This window comes from Egretta garzetta, unplaced genomic scaffold, assembly GCF_000687185.1.
Source record: "Egretta garzetta isolate BGI_Z169 unplaced genomic scaffold, ASM68718v1 scaffold212, whole genome shotgun sequence".
NCBI lineage: Eukaryota > Metazoa > Chordata > Aves > Pelecaniformes > Ardeidae > Egretta > Egretta garzetta.
This window is the reverse complement of record NW_009258759.1, coordinates 144199-166870: the sequence shown is the minus strand read 5'-3', so window position 1 is coordinate 166870 and position 22672 is coordinate 144199. Positions and strand designations below refer to the sequence as shown.

Below are 22672 nucleotides of genomic sequence, written 5' to 3'. Positions count from 1 at the left end.
TTCAGCGCCTCTTCTTGGTACTGGAAATAAGAAGGGAATATTTTTTTTCTTTTGTCTTCAAGCCTTCTCGGGAGCTTGCAGGGTTTGATACAGTCCTGGTTATTGTCCAAACATTTCAGCTCTACTAGTTAATACTGCCATTGTGCTAAAGCTGTTCTTTACCTAAGAAGAGATCTTGGTGAATAGTTTGTCTGCTACCTAAGGGTTTCCTAATGGTTGCCAAGAGGATTTAGAAGACCACAGTGATATTCGTTCGTCTGTTTCTTGGAGAGGCAGCTAGCTGCAGGAGGTGCTCGTGCTGTCTGCAGGCTATTCCTGAGTAATCCCATTCAGTTTATGCTTGGTACGTTTTCTTTCAGTCAAAGGAGAAGTAAAAGTAGCATTTGTAATTTGAAAGGAAGGTTATGTTCTGCAGACAGGGATGCTGACTTAGGGAAGATTCCTTAGCTCATTGTGTTCCCTTTCTGTTGCTCTGCTGCTTTCTGCTGTTGGCTTTTTCTTTATTACTGGATTATCACATCCCACCTTGCAAGTGCACATCTGCTTATTTTATGTTTTCACATGTCTCCGTCCACTTTTGTTGCAGTAGTGCTTTTCAACAGCTCTGAACCTCAGTATATTCAAGCTCTAAGACATATTGCAACCTGTTTTCCTTTTTACTACAAAAAAAAAAAAAAGCCTCAAAAAAATTCTGTCAGATGCCTTGGAATCTTGCAGTAATTATCTATAAAAATGGTGAATTATCTTTCTCATTGAAGTGTTTTTTAAACTGTTTATGTCAGAGCATTGGGTTACCTCAGGAAATACTTTGTGGTACTTAGCTGAAATGTCTTTTGGATAGAAATATATCATTTTCATAATTTTAGTTGCTTGGTAGTCATGTTATGGAGAAAAAGCAGAAACTAAGTAGCCTTGCTACAGTAGAAGTGGGAAGGTGTAGTAGTAGTAGTGAACACTAATCACATTTGTTACAGTAGTGCATCTCTCCCCTTGAAGTTTTTAAAAACCCAAATCAGTTCCCTTAGTGGATTAAAAGTGCGGCTCAGTGAGATGTTGAGGAGGGACAGTGCACTAAGAGGAGTGTCGCCAGCAGGGCGAGGGAGGTTCTCCTCCCCCTCTACTCTGCCCTGGTAGACCCCACCTGGAGCACTGCATCCAGTTCTGGGCTCACCAGTTCAAGAAGGATGAGGAACTCCTGGAGAAAGTCCAGAGGATGGCTAAAAAGTTGATGGGGGACTGGAGCATCTCTCCTACGAGGAAAGGCTGAGGGAGCTGGGCTTGTTTAGCCTGGAGAAGAGAAGGCTGAGAGGGGATCTCATCAACACGTACAAATATCTTAAGGGTGGATGTCATGAGGATGGAGCCAGACTCTTCTCAGTGGTGCCCAGCAGCAGGACAAGGGGCAATGGGCACAAACTGAAGCAGAAGAGGTTCCACTTGAATGTGAGGAAGAACTTCTTTGCTTTGAGGGTGACCGGGCCCTGGCACAGGCTGCCCAGGGGGGCTGTGAGTCTCCTTCTCTGGAGATCTTCAAACCCTGCCTGGCCGATGCCCTGTGCCCCCTGCTCTGGGTGAGCCTGCTTGAGCAGGGAGGTTGGACTGGGTGATCTCCGGAGGGCCCTTCCAACCCCTGCCATGCTGGGATTCTGTGACAGCCTGCGGAGGCGGTACACTGCACCTGAGGGACAAAGAGATTGTACAGGTACAGGGAACGGGGAACAGGAACTCCATGTGGTTTTGCTTCTTTTCTTCCTAATCTTTGGACAGATCTGCTAGTCCCATAGCTGTCCTTACACTGGGCACCACTAAGGAGAGTTTGACTGCCCACCCCATCAGGTGTTTATACAAATTGATGAGATTTCCCTGGAGTCTTCCTTTCTCAAAGCTAAACCTCTCCTCATATGTTGGGTGCTTCAGTCTCTTAATCATCTTCGTGGCCAATTGAAAATTAAGCTATTTTTGTTAGAAAAAAGCATATCCATTCTAATAACATATACATTATTTCTAGTATCAAGGTAGAACATGTGTGAAGGAGACAAATATTGTACTAACTTAAATATTGCAGAAACTGAAAGGTGCAAAGAAAACCCTGCCTCTTTTCCATATTACCTGACATTTTCATTACAGAAAATAATTATCTTCACTGAAATTTATTGGGACAATATACATTCTTGAAATACTAAAACTCTTATCTGTGCCTGAGTAAAGCACGACAAAGACGCACAGAAGCTCAGAGTTGGATGAGGGTTTTTTAGAGATCACTCCGTCAATTAAAAATGCTTCTTACGCCTTTGAATTTATCATATAGATATAAAAAAATGTGGTGTAGTTTTATGATGTAGACAGCCCACCCTTTGATATGTTTCTGCCATCAAACTTGCATCGCATGCTTGTACTGGAAGGCAAAATTCTTTTAAAAATGAAAATTTATACTTCTGTCAAGTGCAAGTTGGGAGTTTAATCTGAGGATTGTTGTGTAAATTAATTAAACTTGTGGAAGCGGGAGGACAGTTAAACCGTTTCTGAGTATTAGGGTCCTTTTCTTCATTGCTACTCTCTCTGTTCCAGAGCTGCCAGGCTGGAGTAACTCAATGGATAGCAGCATGCAGTGGATTATTACAGACAACCGCAGCCCAAGGCCAGTGTAGACGGATGCTCTACAGTATTTTCCAGGTAGGATATCAGAGTATGTTAATGTGTGTAAAAAACAAAACAAACCAAATGCCCCTCCCCCCCCCCCCAAAACACAGTAAGAAAAAGTAATGATTTTTACATAAAGAGGCTTCCAAAAGTGATGTCTTCGCTGTCTGTGTATTGCTGAAATATCAAGGCAACTTAAAAGCTTTCTGCCGCTAAAAGTGTGAGCTCCTGCTCTTTATTACACAAGTGTCTTCATTCCAGCTATGTGGTCTTGTAATGGATCCAGATGATCTGTCATGAGCAGATTAAATGCAGAAATCCAAATGTAGGTGTCATTTTTCCAAAGCAGCTCTTTCATGCTAGTCATGAGTGCATGTGATTTCCAGCACTTTATTTTATACGATGTCTCCGCTATACAGTAGTCGTGGACTTTCTAGTACTGACGGTATGTTTACCTAGCACAGCACAACATTAAGTAGTGGTGTTGCAGTGGAAAGCATGCATAGTGTCAGATTGTGTCTATCCATAGTAAATTAACTAGAACATCATGTAATAGCGGTTTATAATAAAGAGGTGAAAAATGTGTAGGAGATGGGAATAGATGCAGGCTATCTGAACAGAATTAGAGTATATCTCTTGTGTTTCCTTCTTGTATGTGATGAAACAAAAGGACATTAAGCCTCTTCTTTGTCCTCCTGTGTATTACAACTTCCGTCACAGAGCCATTTCTCAGACAAGACCTTCCAGTCCTGGGAAAATTGCCCATGCTTTTTGTGACACAACCATACTATTAAAGCACCGGTCCATACCAAGTAGCATACGATATTGGGAGTAGAGAGGGAAATGAGCAGTTGTGAGGTTGATTGATAAAGTTGGGCTTAATTCTGAGCCACCAGCAGATTCAGTAGACACCTGGGAATGACTGCTCTGAACAAACCAGCATATTTACTTTGTCTGAATTTATTCATAAACAAGTTACTGCTAACCTGGTAGTGCTGGGAGGCTATGATAGGTGTTCTATCCAGTGTGCAGCTTCTTACCTGGAGCTCCCACTCCCTCCTACCTGATAGTTTTCTTTACTGTGCTCTATAATATGAATCATATGTTGTGATGTTGTAGTGATAGCATTTACCCTGTAATTTATTTTGTTCAAGTCCTGGCCACAAAGACAATGGAATGGACTGTGAAGTTATAGATAAAAGTAGCACAAACTCTGTTTCTCTGCAAGGCCAGGAAAAAGAATTATTCTTTATTAAGAGACAAACCCCATAATTAGTAGTGTGGGAGAAAATCAAAGCAGATAGCCTGTGGTTTTTTTGAGAGTGGAGTGTTCTGCCAGTCCATTCCATCAGTACATTTACAGAACACTAGAAAATGTGTGGTATGGAGCATTAAGCACGGGCAATGGTTTTGTTTGTAACAGTTATGATAATAAATTTGTGCTTTTGGGGATACAAAGTTTTTCAGGATTAGACTGAATTGTAATTGACTTGAAAGCAAACTAAGGGTAACTGGTGTAAAGTTAAGTGTTTACTTGTCAATGGTCTCTTCATTTATTTCTTTTTTCTTTTATCAATGTTACTAGAGACGCAAGGCTGGCCAGTTCCGACTATCTAAATCCTGTGGTGGATTGATTCAAGCCAATGGAGCCATTACACAGCGAAACAGATCATTTTACAATACAAATAAGGTTAGAAGAGTTTGATGTTTTTATTGTCGGAGGGCACATTGTGCAAGCGATTATACAGATACAGGTAACAAAACACTTTTCAAAACATGTAGGAGATGATTCAACTTCTATATAAAATGTTTTCATGTAGCATGAACAATGGGTCCAGTAATTTGGGAAGTGCTGTCTGTTCCTCTGCAGTTATAGTTGGGTTATCTGGGCTGAATTTTCCAATGATAAGCCTGAGGGCTTCTTTCCAATGAGGAAAGTTAAGGAGAGTAGTTATTGGGGTGGGGGGTGGATGCTCCTTTCTTGCCTTTACAAAGGGAAACACAGAAGTTGCCCAGGCATATTAGAAGCGACAAGATGTTTCCTTGTTCTTTAGCTTGGGAAGAACAGTTTTGCTATCTGCTAAACACTGAATTGTCACGCAATCTACTAATAACGACTAATTATTGTGTAATCATTTATTTACTGTTCATCTGTACTATTTTGTTAATTTGTGGCCTCTGCATCTCTTACATTTATTGTCTTTTGTCTTGGAATGGAAGTTTTCTGGAGGATGAATTGTCTCCATAAGATTAGTTTAGCACTTAATCTGAGGGAGTCAGCGTCTCTCAACTATATCCCGATCCTGCTTTTGTTAACGCAGCATGAAGAAAATGGCAAAATGGAATGTGTGCACAAGAAGTGAGAGGGCAGAAGGACAAAGGAAGTTAGAGATTGATGGGTAAAACTTGCATAAAAGCAACAATCCCAGTTTGCTGTCTGCCTAATTGTGTATTTTGCTGGTGTAGAGTTAGAGGTAAACACTAACAAGTATTTTAAATTGGTTATCTTGATGCGGATGGACAAGATGAAGGAAAACAAGGAGATGTGTGGAAGGAAAGGACCCCTGTCTACTGTTTGCATCTAGTTCTTAACTAGAGGTTTTCCTTTTTTTTTGTCAATTTTTCAGTGTTTTTCACCTGGTGAGGTGAGCGAAACATTTTGCAGACAAAGTGATTGAAGCATACAAAATGACTTGCACAATTTACAGTGGCCAGAGCAAAGAACAGAATCCAGGCTCTCAAACATGGGGCATACCCCTAGTCCCTCTGCCTGCCCGTGCCGCCCCTCTCACACCTTCACAGGGCATCATTTGCAGAGCAGATAGGTGGTAGATCTAACAAGCCAGGTGTGGCATGAAGATCTTCAAGGCGGGGGCCAGAGACTTGCTTTTGTTGTATTGGGAAGGGCTAGGGGAGGGTACAAAGGTTGAAAGGTGAATTGGGAAACTTCTTGGGTGAAATAGCTCTGGTGTAAGAAGACAGGCAGGATTTATGACCAGAGAGGAAACAGTTTACAACTGTGTAGGTAAGGTTTGAGGTAGGTTTTTGGATCACAGTCTCATTATTTTGAATAGAGAAATACTTACTCATCTTTGAAATGTGAACTTGACTATGCACTCCTGCTGAGAAAGTGGTTTAGAATTAATGGTGAGGTCCAATTGTTTCATTTCTATATTTGGTGTCAAAATTAAGAGGATTGTTTGCTTTCAGCACTGAATTTTGCGTATTGAGCAGGAAAATCAGCCCAAGGTGGGCTTATGTCCCTTTCAGTGTCTTGATGAGCTTCTTTTGAGTCAGTTATAAAACATATTTTTGAAGTTTTCTCTATATGTTTTCTGGATCTGATTATATGTATGCTTATAGGACTGTTTAATTGCACTTGGCTGCAGTCCTAGCATTGGCAGGGTGAACTGCATACCTCTATCCATCAGTTGAACCAAACACTCACTGCTTAAATCCCCTCTCCATCTCCTGAGCAAGTCCAGACAGACTTGCAGAAAGGTGAAGCAAGTAGAAAAAGATGTTTTCCAGTCAATCTTTTTTTTTTTTCTTTTTTTTTTTTTTTTTTTTTTTTTTTTTTTTTTTTTTTTTTTTTTTTGGTGTTGAGCTAACAGTTGAATTGACAAGATTTTGGTTTTTAACTTAAATTCCTCTGCATATTGAAAAATCCATGCTCAGGGAGGCTTCATAATGCATTTGTAGATAAGAGGCATGTAGCAAAATTGATCTGCCTAGATTGACCTGGGGTTTAGTATGATTTTAATTCCTGTGGAAGAGATGAAAGTTGATTTAGTGAGTGTGGTACGGCAGTAGTTATTGGGACAAAAGTTCTGCATTGAGCATATCCTGTCATTGCCTGGCTGGAGGGGGGCTTACGGATTTACCTTACGATGTAATGTTAGGTGTCATTTTTAGGGTAGATAAGAGTATTGCGTGGGATAATCTGGAAGAGAAACTACTAAAAATTGGTTTAAATACTCATGTACGTGTTGGTAGACTCACTGGGTCCATCGCATGTGGCAGAGGGTGGGGAAGTGCCTTTGCAGATGCTTTTGTTCTGGATGATAATAGGGGACTTGGTGAACAGGTTTAATGGCCAACATTCAAAGGAAGGATCTGAGCATTAAAGGAGGTCCTGGTCAGTGTTATGCTGTCTTACTACATGACCCTGAGCATGTTTCTTCCTATTATTACGGGGTTCAATACATTAGTAGCCGCCTATGGGTAGTACATGAGTGCAAAGCATTTTATCTCAAACGCTGAAGCTTATGTGTGGATGTACACAGGGATAGATTATGTCTCAAAGCTACAATTTTTGTCACTTTTACAGTTTCTAATTGAGTGCAGGACACGTGTTTGTATTTTAATATGTACTTATTTATCATTCATGCTGTTTCAAAAATTATTATACTAGCACTAGGAAAGCTATAGAGAATACAGCCAGAACGATCAGAAATGTGAAAAGCCTTCAGTATGAGAAGAGGCTAGTCTAGGACCCTTCTAAACTAAGGAGAGACAACTGATGGGCATATGTGTGACACTGACCTTATAAAAGGCATAAAAGGTACTGAAAAGGGGAATAGGAAATGGTTGGTTGCAGTTCTTCTAGGAAAATTGGGAGTGCCCAATGAAATGGCAAGGTTGGATTTAAAACAGGCACAAGGGAGGTTTTTTTAACATAACTAAAATGTGAAACGTGCCACAAACTCTTCTGTGTTATGGAGGTGTCGTGGTTTAACCGCAGCCGGCAACCAAGCCCCCCCAGCTGCTCGCTTGCTCCCTCCTGGTGGAATGGGGGAGAGAATTGCAAGGGTAAAAGTGAGAAAGCTCCCGGGCTGAGATAAAGAGAGTTTAATAGGGAGAGCAAAAGCCATGCATGTAAGCAAAGCAACACAAGGAATTCATTCCCTGCTTCCCACAGGCAGGTGGGTGCTCAGCCATCCCCAGGACACCCGGGCTCCATCATGCGTAACAGTGACTTGGGAAGACAAACGCCATCACTCCCAACGTTCCTCCCTTCCTCCTCCTTCCCCCAGTTCTATGTGCTGAGAATGACATCATGTGGTGTGGGATACCCCTGGGGTCAGTTGGGGTCAACTGTCCAGGCTGTGTCCCCCCCAAGCTCCTTGTGCCCCTGGCAGAGCAGGGGAAGCTGAAAAGTCCTTGCCTGGTGTAAGCCCTGCTCAGCAACAACAAAACTATCGGTGAGTTACCAACATTCTTCTCATCCTAAATCCAAAACACAGCTGTGCCAGATGCTGGGAGGAAAATTAACTCTGTCCCAGCCGAAACCAGGACAGAGGTTAAATAGTTTTGAACACTGAGGTGCTGAAGGTGCATCCAATTGTAGCAGCCAAAAATCATAGAATCACAGAATCATTTCGTTGGAAAAGCCCTTTAAGCTCACCAAGCCGAACTATTACCCTAACCCTGCCATCCTACCACTAAACCCTGGCCCTAAGCACCTCGTTGCCTCGCTTTTAAATACCCCCAGGGATGGGGACTTGACCCCTGCCCTGGGCAGCCCCTTCCAGTGCCTGACAGCCCTTTTGGGGAAGGAATTTTTCCCAATGTCCAACCTAACCCTGCCCTGGCACAACTTGAGGCCGTTTCCCCTCGTCCCATCACCTTTTCCCTGGGAGCAGAGCCTGACCCTCCCACCTCACTACAACCTCCTTTCAGGTAGTTGTAGAGGATGATAAGATCTCCTCTCAAATGAATGTGTGGATGCATTTTTCTAGTGCAGGAATGACTGTCAAAAGCCAGGCAGGTATGCCCCAGAAAGCCACGTCACGCATGCTGTATTTCTCTGCTTTTGTGTCTTGTCCAGGCATCCGCTACTGGTCCTTGTTGGAGAGGGCGTCCTGGTCTGCGTTTGTTCCAGCCATGTATGGCAGTCCTTATGTTGCTAAATTGCTTTCCTACAAAGAAAATTCTTTTCTTAGTATGTACATGTCTTAGGAGGAAGTGTTTAGGGTAAAATTCCAGCAACTTAAAGCAATTTAACATTTCTTTGGTCAGGGAACTTTTTCAGGTTATAATGGCTCTCAGCTGTATTACTCAAGTGTATGTAAGAGGTTCACGTGTGTTAGATTTTGGTTAGAGGTGTTAAAAGTAGAGTAATTTGTTGATAACAATGTTTATACTGCATAATTAATTAGAAGTTATTTGCTGGAGTACAAATGATAATTACTGATGGCTGATTGCTGCTGCCAGGATGCTTAGAGGCAGAATGCCATGAAGATTTCCTATCAGTCCAGTGGTGTTTAAGGTGTGTAGTTAATCTGGAAGAGAATGTTTATCTTAATGTTTGCAGGCACTGCAAACCATTGGGGACTAAAAACTTCCCTGACCTAGATTTTCTGCAGGTACCATTTAGATTAACTGTAAGGGGAGTAACAACCTGAGGGAGCTTTTCAGTGGGAACAGTGGGTTCATGTAGTTTCATTAGTTTTCAGATGGAGCTGATTGGTTTGTATAATATATAATTACCCTAGAATGTGATATACCTGTGAGAGTAAGAGAGGGAACGTGAAAGATTAGCTTTGTCTGCTCGGTTTCTCTTGATTTGATTGCTTGTTTTAGTTGCAAAAAATTTAAGCCCAAGTGAAGACATGCATCTAGAAAGAACATGGGAATCTAGGGTGGGAGCCACGTTTTGGAAAGCAGGTTTCTGTACAAACTGTTTGAGTCTGAGCTTCCAGCAGGATGCTTTTATCAAAACACTTATGCAATGTTTGTGTTCATAAACAAAAGAATGTCACGAAGGAAAAACACTAATGTTCTGCAGAGAAGACCTAAGTATGTATTTGTTTTGGTGAACAAAGAAAGTAAACAAACCCCCTTGCAATTCTCTGTTAAACTTGTAGTTTTTCTAACTAAAATGACTTGTCAGATTTAATTGCTAAGACTGAAATATGTGATATTTCAATTTTACAGCACCTTTCTGCAAAAGATTCCATGCATCCATCTGAAGAGAAAGTGGGTGCTTTCACAAGGCTAATAGAAGCAATGGGTTTCACAGGACCACTGAAGTATAGCAGATGGGTAAAGCATTCATTTATGTAATCTTTTGTTTTGTTTTGTTTTTAGTATTTTCAGAGTTCTAAAAATCATGTTTTTCTTATGATAGGAGCAGTGCTTAATGGAAAAGTTCTAATTATTACCCATGTAAATTCTGGTTTGTGATGTGAGGAATAATAATCCATAGCTTGAACCTCCCTTGATCTACTCATTGCCATCATTGCCATAAGTAGGAATGTTGTATTTGGTTTGTAGATTCTTAAGCCTTCTTGAATTTCTTCAGATACCATATTTTTTCCACTTCATTTGTGCACCAAAGAATGCAGTAACAGCCTTAGTATCCAAGTCAAACACCCACACAGGCCATCATCTTCTCTCTAATAATGACCAACTGCAGTTATCTAGAAATAATTTAACTTCAGGACACGCATATTATGATACTTCTCTCATGTGCTCCTCTAGCCTACAACAACTCTCTGTTTCAGGACTTCCTGCATGAAGCCAGGCGTTTTTCTGTAATATCTGTTGATGGATTCTTCTTTTATGACTTTGTCCAGTTGCACTTCAAACTCTTCTAAGTTTATAGCATCCGTAGTATTCAATATCAGGGAGCTCTGTAGCTTGAGTACCCACTGGGAGAAGTAGTACTGTTGTTTTCAGCTGGTGCCTTTTAATTTTGTTTTTGAACAAAAAAATGTTGATTATTGTTTCCCTGGAGTGTATGTTCAAATTCTCCCTTCCACTGATGATTTTATAGACTCACATATTCCATAATATCTTAGTCTTTCTTCGGGCTGAGGAGACTTAGTTTAAATTGTTTCTGTTCTTGAGGCTCTTTCATGTTTTGATTTTTGTTGTCCTTTTCTGAACCTGTTCAGTGTTCTGTGTTTCTGTGACAGGAGGGTCTCCCAACGGACAGTAGAGGGATATGGTATGATCACTGTTGGAGTTGCTGTTCTGTAGTAGCTGACTAGGGTAGAGCCATGAATAGGTCATCCTCCTCTTTTGTGTTTTTTAAATAGTCCTTTCATAAAGCAGTTGTTAACATTGACTGAATGAGAGCAGTTCTGTAAGAGACACCTTCAGTCCCTTATGCAGAAGGGAAAAGACAGCTGAAATTAGTAACTTCTTCGCTCTGAATTAGGACACGATATACAGGAGTGAGAGGAAAAGGCAGCTTGAAGGAAGAGATGAGCCTGGCTGTGCAGGAATTAAAACCTATAAGGGCCTTTGAATACCTGCAAGGTGGAGTGGACCTCCCCAGAAACTGATCTGAAACTGTTGCTGATTGCATCTTGCTCCTCAGAAAGAAAAGATAAAGAAAAGATAACTGAGACTAAGGGGGCTAGGTATTTGGGTTAAAAATCAGTTGCTTTTAATCAGGTGATGCTAAACCTCATGAGAGAGTAGTTTCTCTCCCATGTGCTTGTGTACATATTGTTGTAATAAAGATTCTTGTGAGCTCTAAGTGTTGATTCAGAGTTCTCATTAATTGCTACCCTTTACTGCCTGCTTTTGGCTAGCGAACTTGGGTTTGGAGAGAGTTATTTTGTGGTTAGGGCCCAAGAGACCCGAGTTCATTTTTGGCCTTGCCAGTGCTCCCTGAGGTCTTAGGGAACTTTTTGTATTTCTCTGCTTTTTTCCATTTTCTTCTCCCTTCCCCCACACCTCTTCTACACCCTAAAACTTCCACGATTAAATTTCACTGGTCTCTCCTGTGTTACCTGCCTTATTTAAGGGATGCATTGCAGGGACTGTTCTCTACAATGTTTTTAATGTCTAGTAATGCCTAGGCTGGGGCAATGGCTTTCATCGGGGAGATCTCTATTCCCAGACCAGGCAGTGTTTCCTAAAAAGGAAATCTTCTGAACTCCAGAAAGTGGTGTAAATTATTTTACTGCAAGAAGTTTAGATGTATATTTGATTTTTGACTGAAGCCTGAGGTTATTGAATAAGAGAAATAACGGCTCCTGTGTTTCCACAGCAGGACATCCATGGCAACTTCATTATTTTTCTTTTGGTTGAAGGAGACAGAAATCATTACTTTGGTAATTTGTCATGCCATTCGACAGGCATAGTGCTCATCTCTGTAGTATATAGTGAGCACTGAGATTCTCCTTAGCATATGTCACTAAAAGTAAAAAAAAAAAAAAAAAAAAAAAAAAAAAAAAAAAATCAAACCAAAACGACCCAAACCTAATGCTGCTTCCTGGCTTAGGTAGAGGAGTGGGCTCTGGAGTTTTCAGATTTTTTTTTTTTTTTTTTTTTTTTTTTATTTTTCTACCCTTGATGTTAATAAACAGGAGTGGCTGGCAGCTCCTTAAGATCTTTGCTGTCAGTTACTGTGCTCCTTGAAGCTTCAGCACATGTATCTTTGTTGCAGAGGATACACTGAAGGTGTTCCTGGTGCAAAGGCAGGCCAAGAACAAAACTGGAAGTGCCAAAGCACCTGCGTATACCTCATGTCATTCTTCATTTGGGAAGCTCAGTTGGTCAATTTTCATTTCTGTAGGAAAGAAGATATTTTTAGGACATGCCTGGTATGTCACTTCTTTAATATTTAAAACTTAAATTATACAAAACACTTTGAGTGGTACACATCAATTAAAGTTATTGGAGGAAACCAGGAATTGTGAATTGGGATCTGTGGAGTCTCTGTAAGGAAAGCCATTTCATTTATTTTTCTATAATGACAGAATTTACTATATTAGACTAGATTTGGAAGGGTATTCAAGAAGCCATTTAGTCTTTTTTTTTTTGCCACAAGGCAAGATTGATAATACTTTTGTCATCCCTGGGAGATACAATAGTGTAATGTGCTCCTGAAAATCTCAAGTGATTGTGATTCTCAAGAGAAGTCTTTTCAGAAAATGATAGTGTACATAGTTAACAAAACTAGTAGTGTTCACTAGCTCCCATGATGAATGCTTTTAAGTATTATCTTTTCTTTTTCTTTAGAAAATTAAGGTAGCAGCTTTGCGCATGTATACGTGCTGTGTGGAGAAAACTGACTACGAGGAATTTTTTAACAGTAAGTAATGGACTTGATATTTCAACTGCTGCCCTGGTGAGAATTCATTAGATATATTTATACCAATAAGTATGACAGCTAAAAGACTTGTCAAACCCTAACAGTGCATAGTCACCTAGAAGCTGACTCTACTACAGCATTCCGTTAAGCTCTGAAGAGGCAAGGGTTCAAGGGCAGACTCTGGAGTCTGGGATTGTTGTATTTTGCCCGCTGCAATGGAGAACAAGAACAAGGGTGGGATAGGTAAAACCCAGGATATGCTGGACTTTGAAGGATATTGCCTTTTTTATTACCAGGGGTGGGATAAACTAAGAATACAGATATCTCTTCCCTTTTTACTGTGGTCAGGTGGTCTGTGCGCTACCCTCTCCCATGACTAGTTATGAGAAGATCCAGTGTAACTGGGATACAGGTATGAGAACTGTCCCTATCCACAGATCACAGGGGCCTACCTGTCTCTCTTCCTCATGGCAGGGGCAGGTTTGGCTAGAACTTTCTACGTTTTACTGACCGTGACAGCATTAAACCAGGACATGTGTCTTGATTGGGTAGAGTATGACTAGAACAGAGACAGAAGTCCCTCTCTTACATATATAGGAATAATATTGGCTTGAATTGGGATGGCTTTTCCATGTTGCACATGGGGTTTTTAGCTTTAGCTAAAAATTGCTGCTTTTATTAGTATCAAATCTGGCTGATGAATGGGGAAGATACGCTTTTGAGATGTAGGTAAGCTTCAATAATAGTTTATTCTTATGGAATTATTTCCTATGCCAGTGTGATCTGGCTGGTAGTAAACCCATTGCCTTGTTCTGGCCTGTCACCTGAACTCCTGAGCTACCAAATGCTTTCTTACGGCTTTACAATGCACCAGCCTAGGCTGGGTCTGCTGCTGCTGCCTCTTGAGAGATCAGCTGAAGGGACATCTTTGTGTGTTCATCCAGTGCAGAACTTACTGAGGGTGGTTTGATACATGGTGTTGCTGCTGCAAGATTTTCCAATGGTTTTCAGAAGGTTTTCCAAAACTGTGATGTGGTTTCAGCGGTTGCAGGAGTGAGAGAACTCTGTGAGCAGTAGGATTCATCATTAGTGATGAAAAAATTAGAACCTCATTTTTCCTATGCACACGCCCCTCCCCAGCTGTGTGCCCTCTCAGGCTTTCTTCTGTTTGTTGTATTTGCCTCTGAAACAGTGGCTTTGCTATTTTTAACTGGTGTTTCACTATCTCTGCTTAACATGTTAGTTGTGCAAAGATATATAAATGTTGCCCTGGATGAAAATTTAAAGGAATTTCAAAACATGTCTGTGAAAAAGATACTGGCCCTGATTTGCAGGCTCAATACTGAGGAAAATGTCTTCAGTTGTATTCTCGATATTGTCTCACTGTTTTAAAGAGAAAATTCCCAGAGCTCCCCCACACTTTAAAGATACCACAAACGGCAGGTAGCCTTTCCTTCAAGTTTCACTGTTTTCTCCAGAATGCCCTCGTTGCTCCTTTTGTCTTTTTGCTCTGTAGTACAAGTTGTAGCCAGTCCATCTCTGAATTTACACCCAGGGAAACCTGTGTTTGCATTGACTTGAGACTGTTGTTATGTAAGGAACAAGATAGTTTGCTTTGCCGAGATTGACAGAGTGCGTGATGCACCTGTTGGTGTTACAAGAATGCCTGTGGTGTTGGGGTCTGTGGTTGCGGTTCCAAAGAAATCATTGCTTTCATATGAAAACAGATATAAGAAGTTTCTGTTACGTCTGTCTACTTACAGCTGCTTGGGGGATTAGCTCTAAAATTTAATGGGCATGTGACCCATGTTTAGAAAGTAGTTCCCCTAAAACACATACTGTGTGGGGTGTGCAGGAACCTTTTTAAATTGATTTTGCCAATGAAGAAGCTTTAGGCTGTGGTTCCATGGGCAGCTGAGTCAAAGTAGTGGCCAAAAGGAAAAGGCTCATTTCTCCATCTCCCACTGCCTGTGTTCTGGACTGGACAATTGTCGTGTCCTCTGGTGAACTGGTTAGGTCACTGAAAGAAAACTGACTTACTGTTATGCTGTCTTAGTGAATTCAAGTGGCACATGGAAGAGTCTGATGGGCAGCAGCTGTGCCATAAAGTAGGGGGTGAGAACATGATTAAGAGAGGGGAATGTGGCATGAAGCAAGATATCCAACTTTCAGTTCAATTCACCGTGTCGTCATCAAACAAGGTTGGTCAGGAGCTGTTTTTTTTCCTTTGTTCTGAATTGCTCCTTTTTCAAATAAAGACAGGCATTGCTTAACCCAGGACTGCAGCTTGCTTCCAAAAGTTTTGATGCAGCAAGCACAGGTCTGCCTGAGACCATGCTGATGTGGGTGCTGCACCCCCACATGATGAACTACACTGCTTAGGAACCTTAAGAGTAGTCATGGTGCTGCACAGGACCCAGCTCAGGCCTGCCTGAGCCAAGGCTGACTGTATGTAGCCCTAGTGGTGTATTTATGCCTTGCTTCCCCCAGCACTTCTGGCTCCAGCTGCATGGTGTTGAAATACCCAAGCAAACTGCATAGAGTCAGCTTTTGTCTCTAGAGAGCTTATTAGCTTTTTCTCTGGCGTTTGTGAGAGTTGTTAACCTACTGAGCTGGCCTTAGAAACGGTATGTCCATGCATGTGTAAAACCATTTGTGGGCTCATTAACCCTGTGTGATCAGAACCAGTTCTTCATAGAGCTTTCTTCAGTGTTTCTAGATGTGGTTTTGTGATGTGATTATGTTGTGGCATGAATAACAACTGCAGTGTGACCTTATGGAACTTAAAGAATCATTAAGGTTGGAACAGACCTCCAAGATCATCAAGTCCAACCATCAACCCAGCACCACCATGCCTACTAAACCATGTCCTGAAGTGCCATGTCTACACGTTTTTTGAACACGTGGGGGATGTTTTTTGAACAGCCCAGGGATGGTGACTCCGCCACCTCCCTGGGCAGCCCGTTCCAATGCTTGACCACTCTTTCAGTAAAGAAATTTTTCCTAATATCCAATCCAAACCTCCCCTGGTGCCACTTGAGGCCATTTCCTATCGCTAATTCCTTGGGAGAAGAGACCAACACCCACCTCACTACAGCCTCATCTCAGGTAGCTGTAGGGAGCAACAAGGTCTCCCCTCAGCCTCCTCTTCTCCAGCCTGAACACCCCCAGTGCCCTCAGCTGCTCCCCAGCAGCCTTGGGTTCCAGACCCCTCACCAGCTTCGATGCCCTTCTCTGGACATGCTCCAGCCCCTCCATGTCCTTCTGGGAGTGAGGGGCCCAAAACAGACCCCAGCATTTGAGGGGCGACCAACTTGGATTGGTGTATGGATTTTGTCAGGCAGTTCTCTGACAGAGGTGACATAGAGCGTGAAGACTGGATAGTATGGTGTGGAGGACTAGGACAATGAGAGTATTTCGTGTCTTGTAGGCTATCTTGCTATCTCAGTGCATTTCTGCTGATACCTAGTGAAATTTCTGAGGCTTTCTGTTAGGCAGCATGAGCCCTCTGAACTGCCTTTCTCTATTATGCCTTAGAACAGCGGTTCCCAAAATATGGACTAAGGATATATACAAGTCATGAAGCCACTGTGGTATAGAAAGGAGGTGTTTTAATTTTTGAATTGAGACTCTAATATTATACTGCAGTTAATTTTATCATACCTGCCATTCTGTGGTCTCTGTTTTGTGATCATCCATGGATAAAACTTTGGGAACTCTGCTTTAGAGCCTACATCCCAAATGTCTGTTCTGTGCTGCTTATATGGGAAGTGGAGCTGGCTTAGGACTTGAGCTGTTTCTCATTTGAAGGAGAACAGAGAAGTAGTAGAGGGAACAGGAAGATTACTGGTGCCAGGCTTTCTGTGCACAAAGCTTGCAGAGCCTGGGTAGTTCTAACAAAACAAAGGAGGTAGCCACCTGTGAGGAGAGTGTTTCATGCCTATCCTTATACTTGAAAGGTCAAAAGAGCTTTTAAGATCAGGTAGGTGATACTGAGAGCTGAGCTGAAGCTTGTCTGATAACATGGAGTGCAGGGTGACCTTGAATTCATCTGGAACTCTTAATACTGTTAATTGCTCCACTGTCATGCAGCTGCAGTAGTAAAGAGCTGGCCCTATCAAAACAGCCTTTCAGATGGCTCCTAGTGGGGCTGCCAAGCAGCTCAAAAGGGCTGGAGTTTACTTACAGGATGCTGGATTCTTCTGTCTCCCTTAGCCCATCAGGTGCCTTACAGGGACTTGCTGCTTTCTGTTGTGTTCAGGGGAATGCTGATATAGTGCACCTGTTTTTTTGAGGGATGCGGGGATTTTATCCTCTTGCATCCTTCCTAAAATTGTGGTAATGGCAAAGATGATCATGAAAAAAAACTCCACATTTGAGTTTTGCATCCCTTACCTAATGAATTTTAAGTGCAGAATATGCCCGGAGGAAGAGGAATCTCCTCATAATCTGGAGCGTTCATGTCTTGCATCGTATGCAGACATGTGAACTCCTGTGTTCTGTCAGCTATTGTGCCTTGCTTTATTCCCCAGCTGATAATAGTCACAGTAATTTCATAGGTGGATTTACTATCAGACATGTTTTCTGTATCTAACTGTATTTTGAAGGGAATAATTTTCTATTTAATTATAGGATGGATCTTTCTCTCCAGTTAGTTTCCCAGAATGAGGTGTCCCCAAACCCCAAATTTTAGAATTGCATTCTTTTTAAAAAGCTGCTGAGGGCAAGCTTGTTGCTTTAAAGGAACCATCCCTCCTTTAACTTTACGATGTAGGCAGTCCTAATATAGAAGTTTAAAAATGAATATAAAAATAGAAGTGCAACACTTGGAAAGTTAGAGGAAAAAAAAAAATCTTCCCTCCTGGGTACTGAATAGGTATTTAAAAACTTTCCATATTTCCAGAAGTAGAGGTGTGAGCTTTGCTTTCCACTGAAGAGTGATTTCTGTGGTGGGAGGCTGATATATGGTAACTTCTACTTCAGAAACCTCTGTTGAACTAAGTGTTTTACTCTGAATCTTGCCTGTGGAACCTTCATTTAATGAAATGGTTTGATTAATGCAAGCATTGTGTACTCTTGCCCTGGTTAGAGATGCCTTGGCACGCCTTTAGGTCAAAGTAGTAATTTCTAGGCACATGAACTATTTCTAATAGGAATGAGAGTGCCAGAGGGGAGAAGGGTGAGGGAAACTTGTGTTTAATCTCCAAACATAGACTGTTAGTGACTTTATACTATCTTAGAGGTGGCATAGGCGATGTATGGGCACTGATGCTGGAGTTTGGCACCTCCTAGGCACTGATGGAGTCATCTCTGTGAGGAGGGAGGAATTGTGATCATTTGCTTGGTTCTTCTGGTGGTTGCCTGACCATAGTTGGCATATAAAAAGAAAGAGGCTGTGAAAAGTATTGCTTCATGATCCAGGTGAATCTCCTTGGTAGTACTTGAGAGCCAAGAAGTATAGGAGTCAGGAAGGGATATATATTCAACAGAGAAAAGGTAAGGTTGACTCCTTTGGGGCACGTCTGAAGGAGAGTCCATTTCTGAATACTCCCTGGTCTTACTACAGCTGGGTTTGAATCGTCCAGAAGACAAGTTCTGGGTAGGCCAAGGTGACTGTGTCAGATCCTTCTCATTAGGCAGTCCTCTTAGAAACTTCTCCAGGAAACAGATGTAGAGGTGACTTCCTAGGAGGAAGGTTTAAGATTGACAGGAACTGAAGGACCTAAAGTGCACATAACCCATAGGTCCATGCTTTTCAAGCATGAGGAAGAGGAATATGGTTTCTATGCCACATAGCCTAAATCTCCAGCCTCACATCCTAACGGTGCAATGCAGATCCGTAGTGTGCACCTGCGTATGCACAAACCATCTCTGGGAAACCCAGAGGCTATTGGAGTAGAGCTAAATCTGGAAACAGAAATTGTTTCTGCAGTTGGGTGGTGTTTTTAATCCTAACGTAAAATGGCTAGAGGCAAGGTACACTTGGTCCGCTGTGGGTTGTACAGCCACATGGTAAATGAGAACAGCAGAGCTGGAGCAAAGACGAGCTAGCACAGTATCCTGTCCCTGGCAGGAGGCAACAGCGCGCCTTAAAGGAAGAGTGTAAAAATGGAACAAAGCATCTGTTGATACTTCCCTGTCATTCTCTTCTGCTTTGGGACTTCCTGAACTAGAGGCCACATGTTGTCTAATTCCTCATTTTTGGAATTTTCTCCCCCCTTACCTAAGTTACTTCTAAACATGTGAAACCTTTAGGAATCTACAGCGTCCTGTGGCTGCATGTTCTGGAGTTTAAGCACAAGTGTCACAGTAAATGATGTTTGCTTCTGATACGTATGTACTCTTCAGGGCCAGAAATTAAATTACAAAAACATGTATAGATTTTGGTGTAGTGAGTTTCTGTTAGGTGCAAAACATGATGAAATTCATACTAATACTTAGTTTTGGTTTTGTGTTTTTTTTCCCCCTCCCATCAAGGGTGCCAAATGCCTGATACTTTGAATTCATGGTTTCTAGTAGCCCAGCTTCACGTCTGGTAAGTGAAAAGTAAAATAGTAATGTAACTATTTTCAGGAAGTAGTGATATGTACCTTAATGTGAGGGAGAAGTGTGGTTACTGATAATAGTGGTTATATTCAATGTACTAATAACTGAATTTTAGCAATTTTCTACTCAAGAACAAAAAGTGCTGTAGAGAAGCTAATATCTTTTACATCTCTTAGTTCCTCAGTAGTGGAATGGTCTTTGCCATGAGTTTTCTAAAAGCCTTGCTCAGCCTATGTGGAAAAATATTACTTGGGTGTTTTAGGAAAAGTTTAAATTTATGTAAAAGTGTTTTAAATTAGGAGAATTTGTGGTGGTTGAGGTTGCTGCTCGTCAGAAACATTTAACAAATTATAGCATTGGCATTTACTCTTGCGCCTCTGAAACATACGTGCAGGTTGGTGAATGCCAGCTTGGCTCTATGTAAAAATATTTAACACCTTAAACATTAAGTTTTTTCCTTTTTTTCATTTGTGAAAATAGTAGCCAAAAAAAATCAGGTTTTCATCTAGCATTACATACTTGTAAAGGTCAGAGGGATGCACAAGGGGGTACAGTAAGTTTTGTTAAGTGCCAGATCTTTCAGGAAACTGAGGTCTATAGACTTAGGTTTAGCTATCCAAGAGCTGAAGGGAAGTTTGTACTGAAATAGTTGCACTTAAGCATAGGCCCCTGATTTCCTTGCCTCCTTTTTTTCCCTTTCCCTCCTTTTAATTTCCTGTTTCCTCAATATATTGAAAGATGGGGCGGCTCATTTCACTAAAGAATGAATAAATTAGCAGAACCATTGAAATTATAATGTGTTAATGAAATCAGTGGAATCAAGTAAGGAAGACCCTTGAGATTTGCAGTTTGTTTATTTCTTGCTGTTCCCTGTGGAAAAAAAGCTTTAAAAAATGGGTAAGCTAATAATTCATATCAATATTTGGAAAACTACTGCAATAAATATTCAAACCCAAAGTGTTTGTCCATATCTGGGGAAGAACAAAGAACTGCAAAGAACACACTTTTTTCACATCATCTTGATTTCGCATTGACAGGACGATGTACCCTGTGATACACAGCATTGAATTCAAGATACATAATCTTCTTTCATGACAGGCATAAAAATAATCAAGGGGACTATGATAGAGATGAAGCTAGTGTGGGATAGACACAAAAATTCTAAGATCAAAGCTCCACTGGAGAAGGCCAAGAGTTGCCACACTTTGAGCCGGTGATGTTAAGGAGACTTTTAATGAGGGAAATGGAAGTACTCGTACGTTTAAGATACGGTGGACAGCTTGACAGCAACGTACTACACAAGCAGGAAGGAACCACAGCCCTCTACTTCATGTGACAGCAATGAACATTTGAGTGCAGAGGCGAGCACTAAAGGTTAATTTCTCCAGGTTTTATGTGCCTGGCTCCTCCATGTTCCTGGCAGCTTGACCTAAGGAGCGCTGTCATTCTGGACCACAAATAAGAGATCCAGTTTGATATTCCAGGATAGAGAAGCCTGCGATAGGTCTGCTCACTACCTGGGTTGTTGGGAAATGCTGCAGGCTTTGCTTGTGATTAGCTCAGTGACCAGGACCCTGCCATGACATAATTTTGCTTTCACAGTTAGGTTTAGTGCTACGTTCTCTGTGATTCTTTCTTTAATGAGTTTGACCTCAGTGAAATGGGAGCAGAACATTATTGATTCTGCTAGCTCAGGCAAGGTCAAGGACATCCTACCCCTGTCTGAAGGCTCCAAGACTTATGTCTTTCCTGTTGGACCTTTTGCCTCAGGGGCTAGAAACCTTGTTGATCTGGTGGCCAACAACCTGACCATGTAGATTCTGATCACCATCTATTGAAGTGTTCCTGTTCCCCCTTGTAGTGCGGTCTAGATCACTTTCTGGTGTACGTAATTCTTCCCTCTTCTTTAGAGTTTTAGTTTAAACCGATTTAGAGTGTCTCCTGGAGCTGGAGAAGATGAGAATTTTTCCTAGTTTGGTGAACTCCAGCTCCTTTCTTGCTGTTGTCACTGCCTATCACATTCTAGTCAACTGTTTCTGTGCTTTTTGTGTCCCACCCTTTATAGACTGAGGCTGCTTGTCAGAGCATACATTCTTGTGTCACAGGTTCTAGCGGGGCCTTTGTTTGCATCTCTGGCTCTTATTTCTTCTTCTTTGTGAACAGAGTTTTCCTACTTGCCTCCAGTCAGAAAGGGGGGAAATTCAGGCTCTTGTATTTAACCTCTGCTTTTGCTAACTTCTTTCAAGGTAGTGGTCCTTTAGATACGCTCCGGTGCCTCCCAATGCAATGCTAAAATTATACTTTAGAAAATCAGCCTAACAGTATTCTTTCCTGTCATGTTTTTATAGGCTGCTTCTGTTACTTCACACTTTTGATGTCAGGAGGACTCTTTCTTTATGTTTAGAAGTCCACACCTTTTAGAAAATCTCACACTGTTCATCTCCACTGCTGGGTTTGCCTTTTCCCATGCAGCAGCAGTCTAAATGTGCCCAGAGCTGTAGTGAAACTGCCAAAGGGGTTACTGTACGAAGAACTGTCTTGGTGCAGGATGTATCATGTGGATAACTAGACCTCCCTTCATATTTTCACCGCACCAAGTATGGTGACATCTCTGAGATATTTAAGATCAAAATAGAATGGTGCTACAGTTCCTGTTCTGAAAGACTCAAAGATCTGTTGCAGGAATTCATCTGAGCATTGCTTTTCAGAAGGAAATCTGCACTTGGGAAAGTGCTGATCAGTCTGAGGGAGTCCAGAGGGGAATAAGAACCACCAAGTACATAGAAAACAGTTTCTGCAGAAAAAGATTTCTCAGATTTGCACAGGGAAGACGGAGGACACCACACCATTTTGAAAAGTGCTGCTTCAGAAAAAGGGAATAAACTGTCTGTTTTGTGATAGAGAGGGCAGGGAGAAAGGGAGTTAAATTACATCAGAGGAGTCTTGCTGAGAGAGATTTTAAGAACAATTTTATGTGGAATGTCTTGGGCATTTAGTTGATCTTGCCTTAACATGAGGGAATGGGTTACATGGCCTAAGCATGGGCACCAGGGGAGGGGAAGACTGCAGACCAGGCTCGGTTCAGTTAGTTTGTGCCCCATCAAAGACCCATGCATGGCTGTAAATACCGCAGTTGGTGAACTTGCTAGGCTGAGGCACTGGATAACACTCAGACCTAATTAGGAAGAGTTCAGAATTCTGCTCGTTAACATTATTCATAGAACTGAATGTCACAACATATTGCTGATGACAGAGTCGATTCAGGAGCTTCCTTGTCCCATCCCCCAACTTGCTGGCCATTCGTGAATGTGTTAAACAGAATAAAGCCTCCCAAAATTGCTGTTGATATTTGTGTTGTTAAGCCAGAGTGATTTCTCTGAACAAGTATAACATAGCCCCAGAAACAGTTGCTCTGGAGCAGCTGAGGAAGCA

The 22672-nt window shown here is 41.7% G+C and overlaps 1 protein-coding gene across 1 annotated transcript in view; it reads left to right on the top strand.

Moving 5' to 3' along the window:
* Nucleotides 1-1589: 1589 nt before the first annotated feature.
* LOC104135626 (ubiquinol-cytochrome-c reductase complex assembly factor 1) overlaps nt 1590-22672 on the top strand; it is a 56939-nt gene continuing 35856 nt past the window's right edge. Inside the window, exons 1-6 of the mRNA XM_035889012.1 lie at nt 1590-1702; nt 2569-2673; nt 4226-4330; nt 9580-9687; nt 12622-12694; nt 19172-19229. Of these exons, the coding sequence (XP_035744905.1) occupies nt 2653-2673; nt 4226-4330; nt 9580-9687; nt 12622-12694; nt 19172-19229 (365 nt within the window). The 5' untranslated portion in view covers nt 1590-1702; nt 2569-2652. The remainder of the gene's footprint in view (nt 1703-2568; nt 2674-4225; nt 4331-9579; nt 9688-12621; nt 12695-19171; nt 19230-22672) is intronic.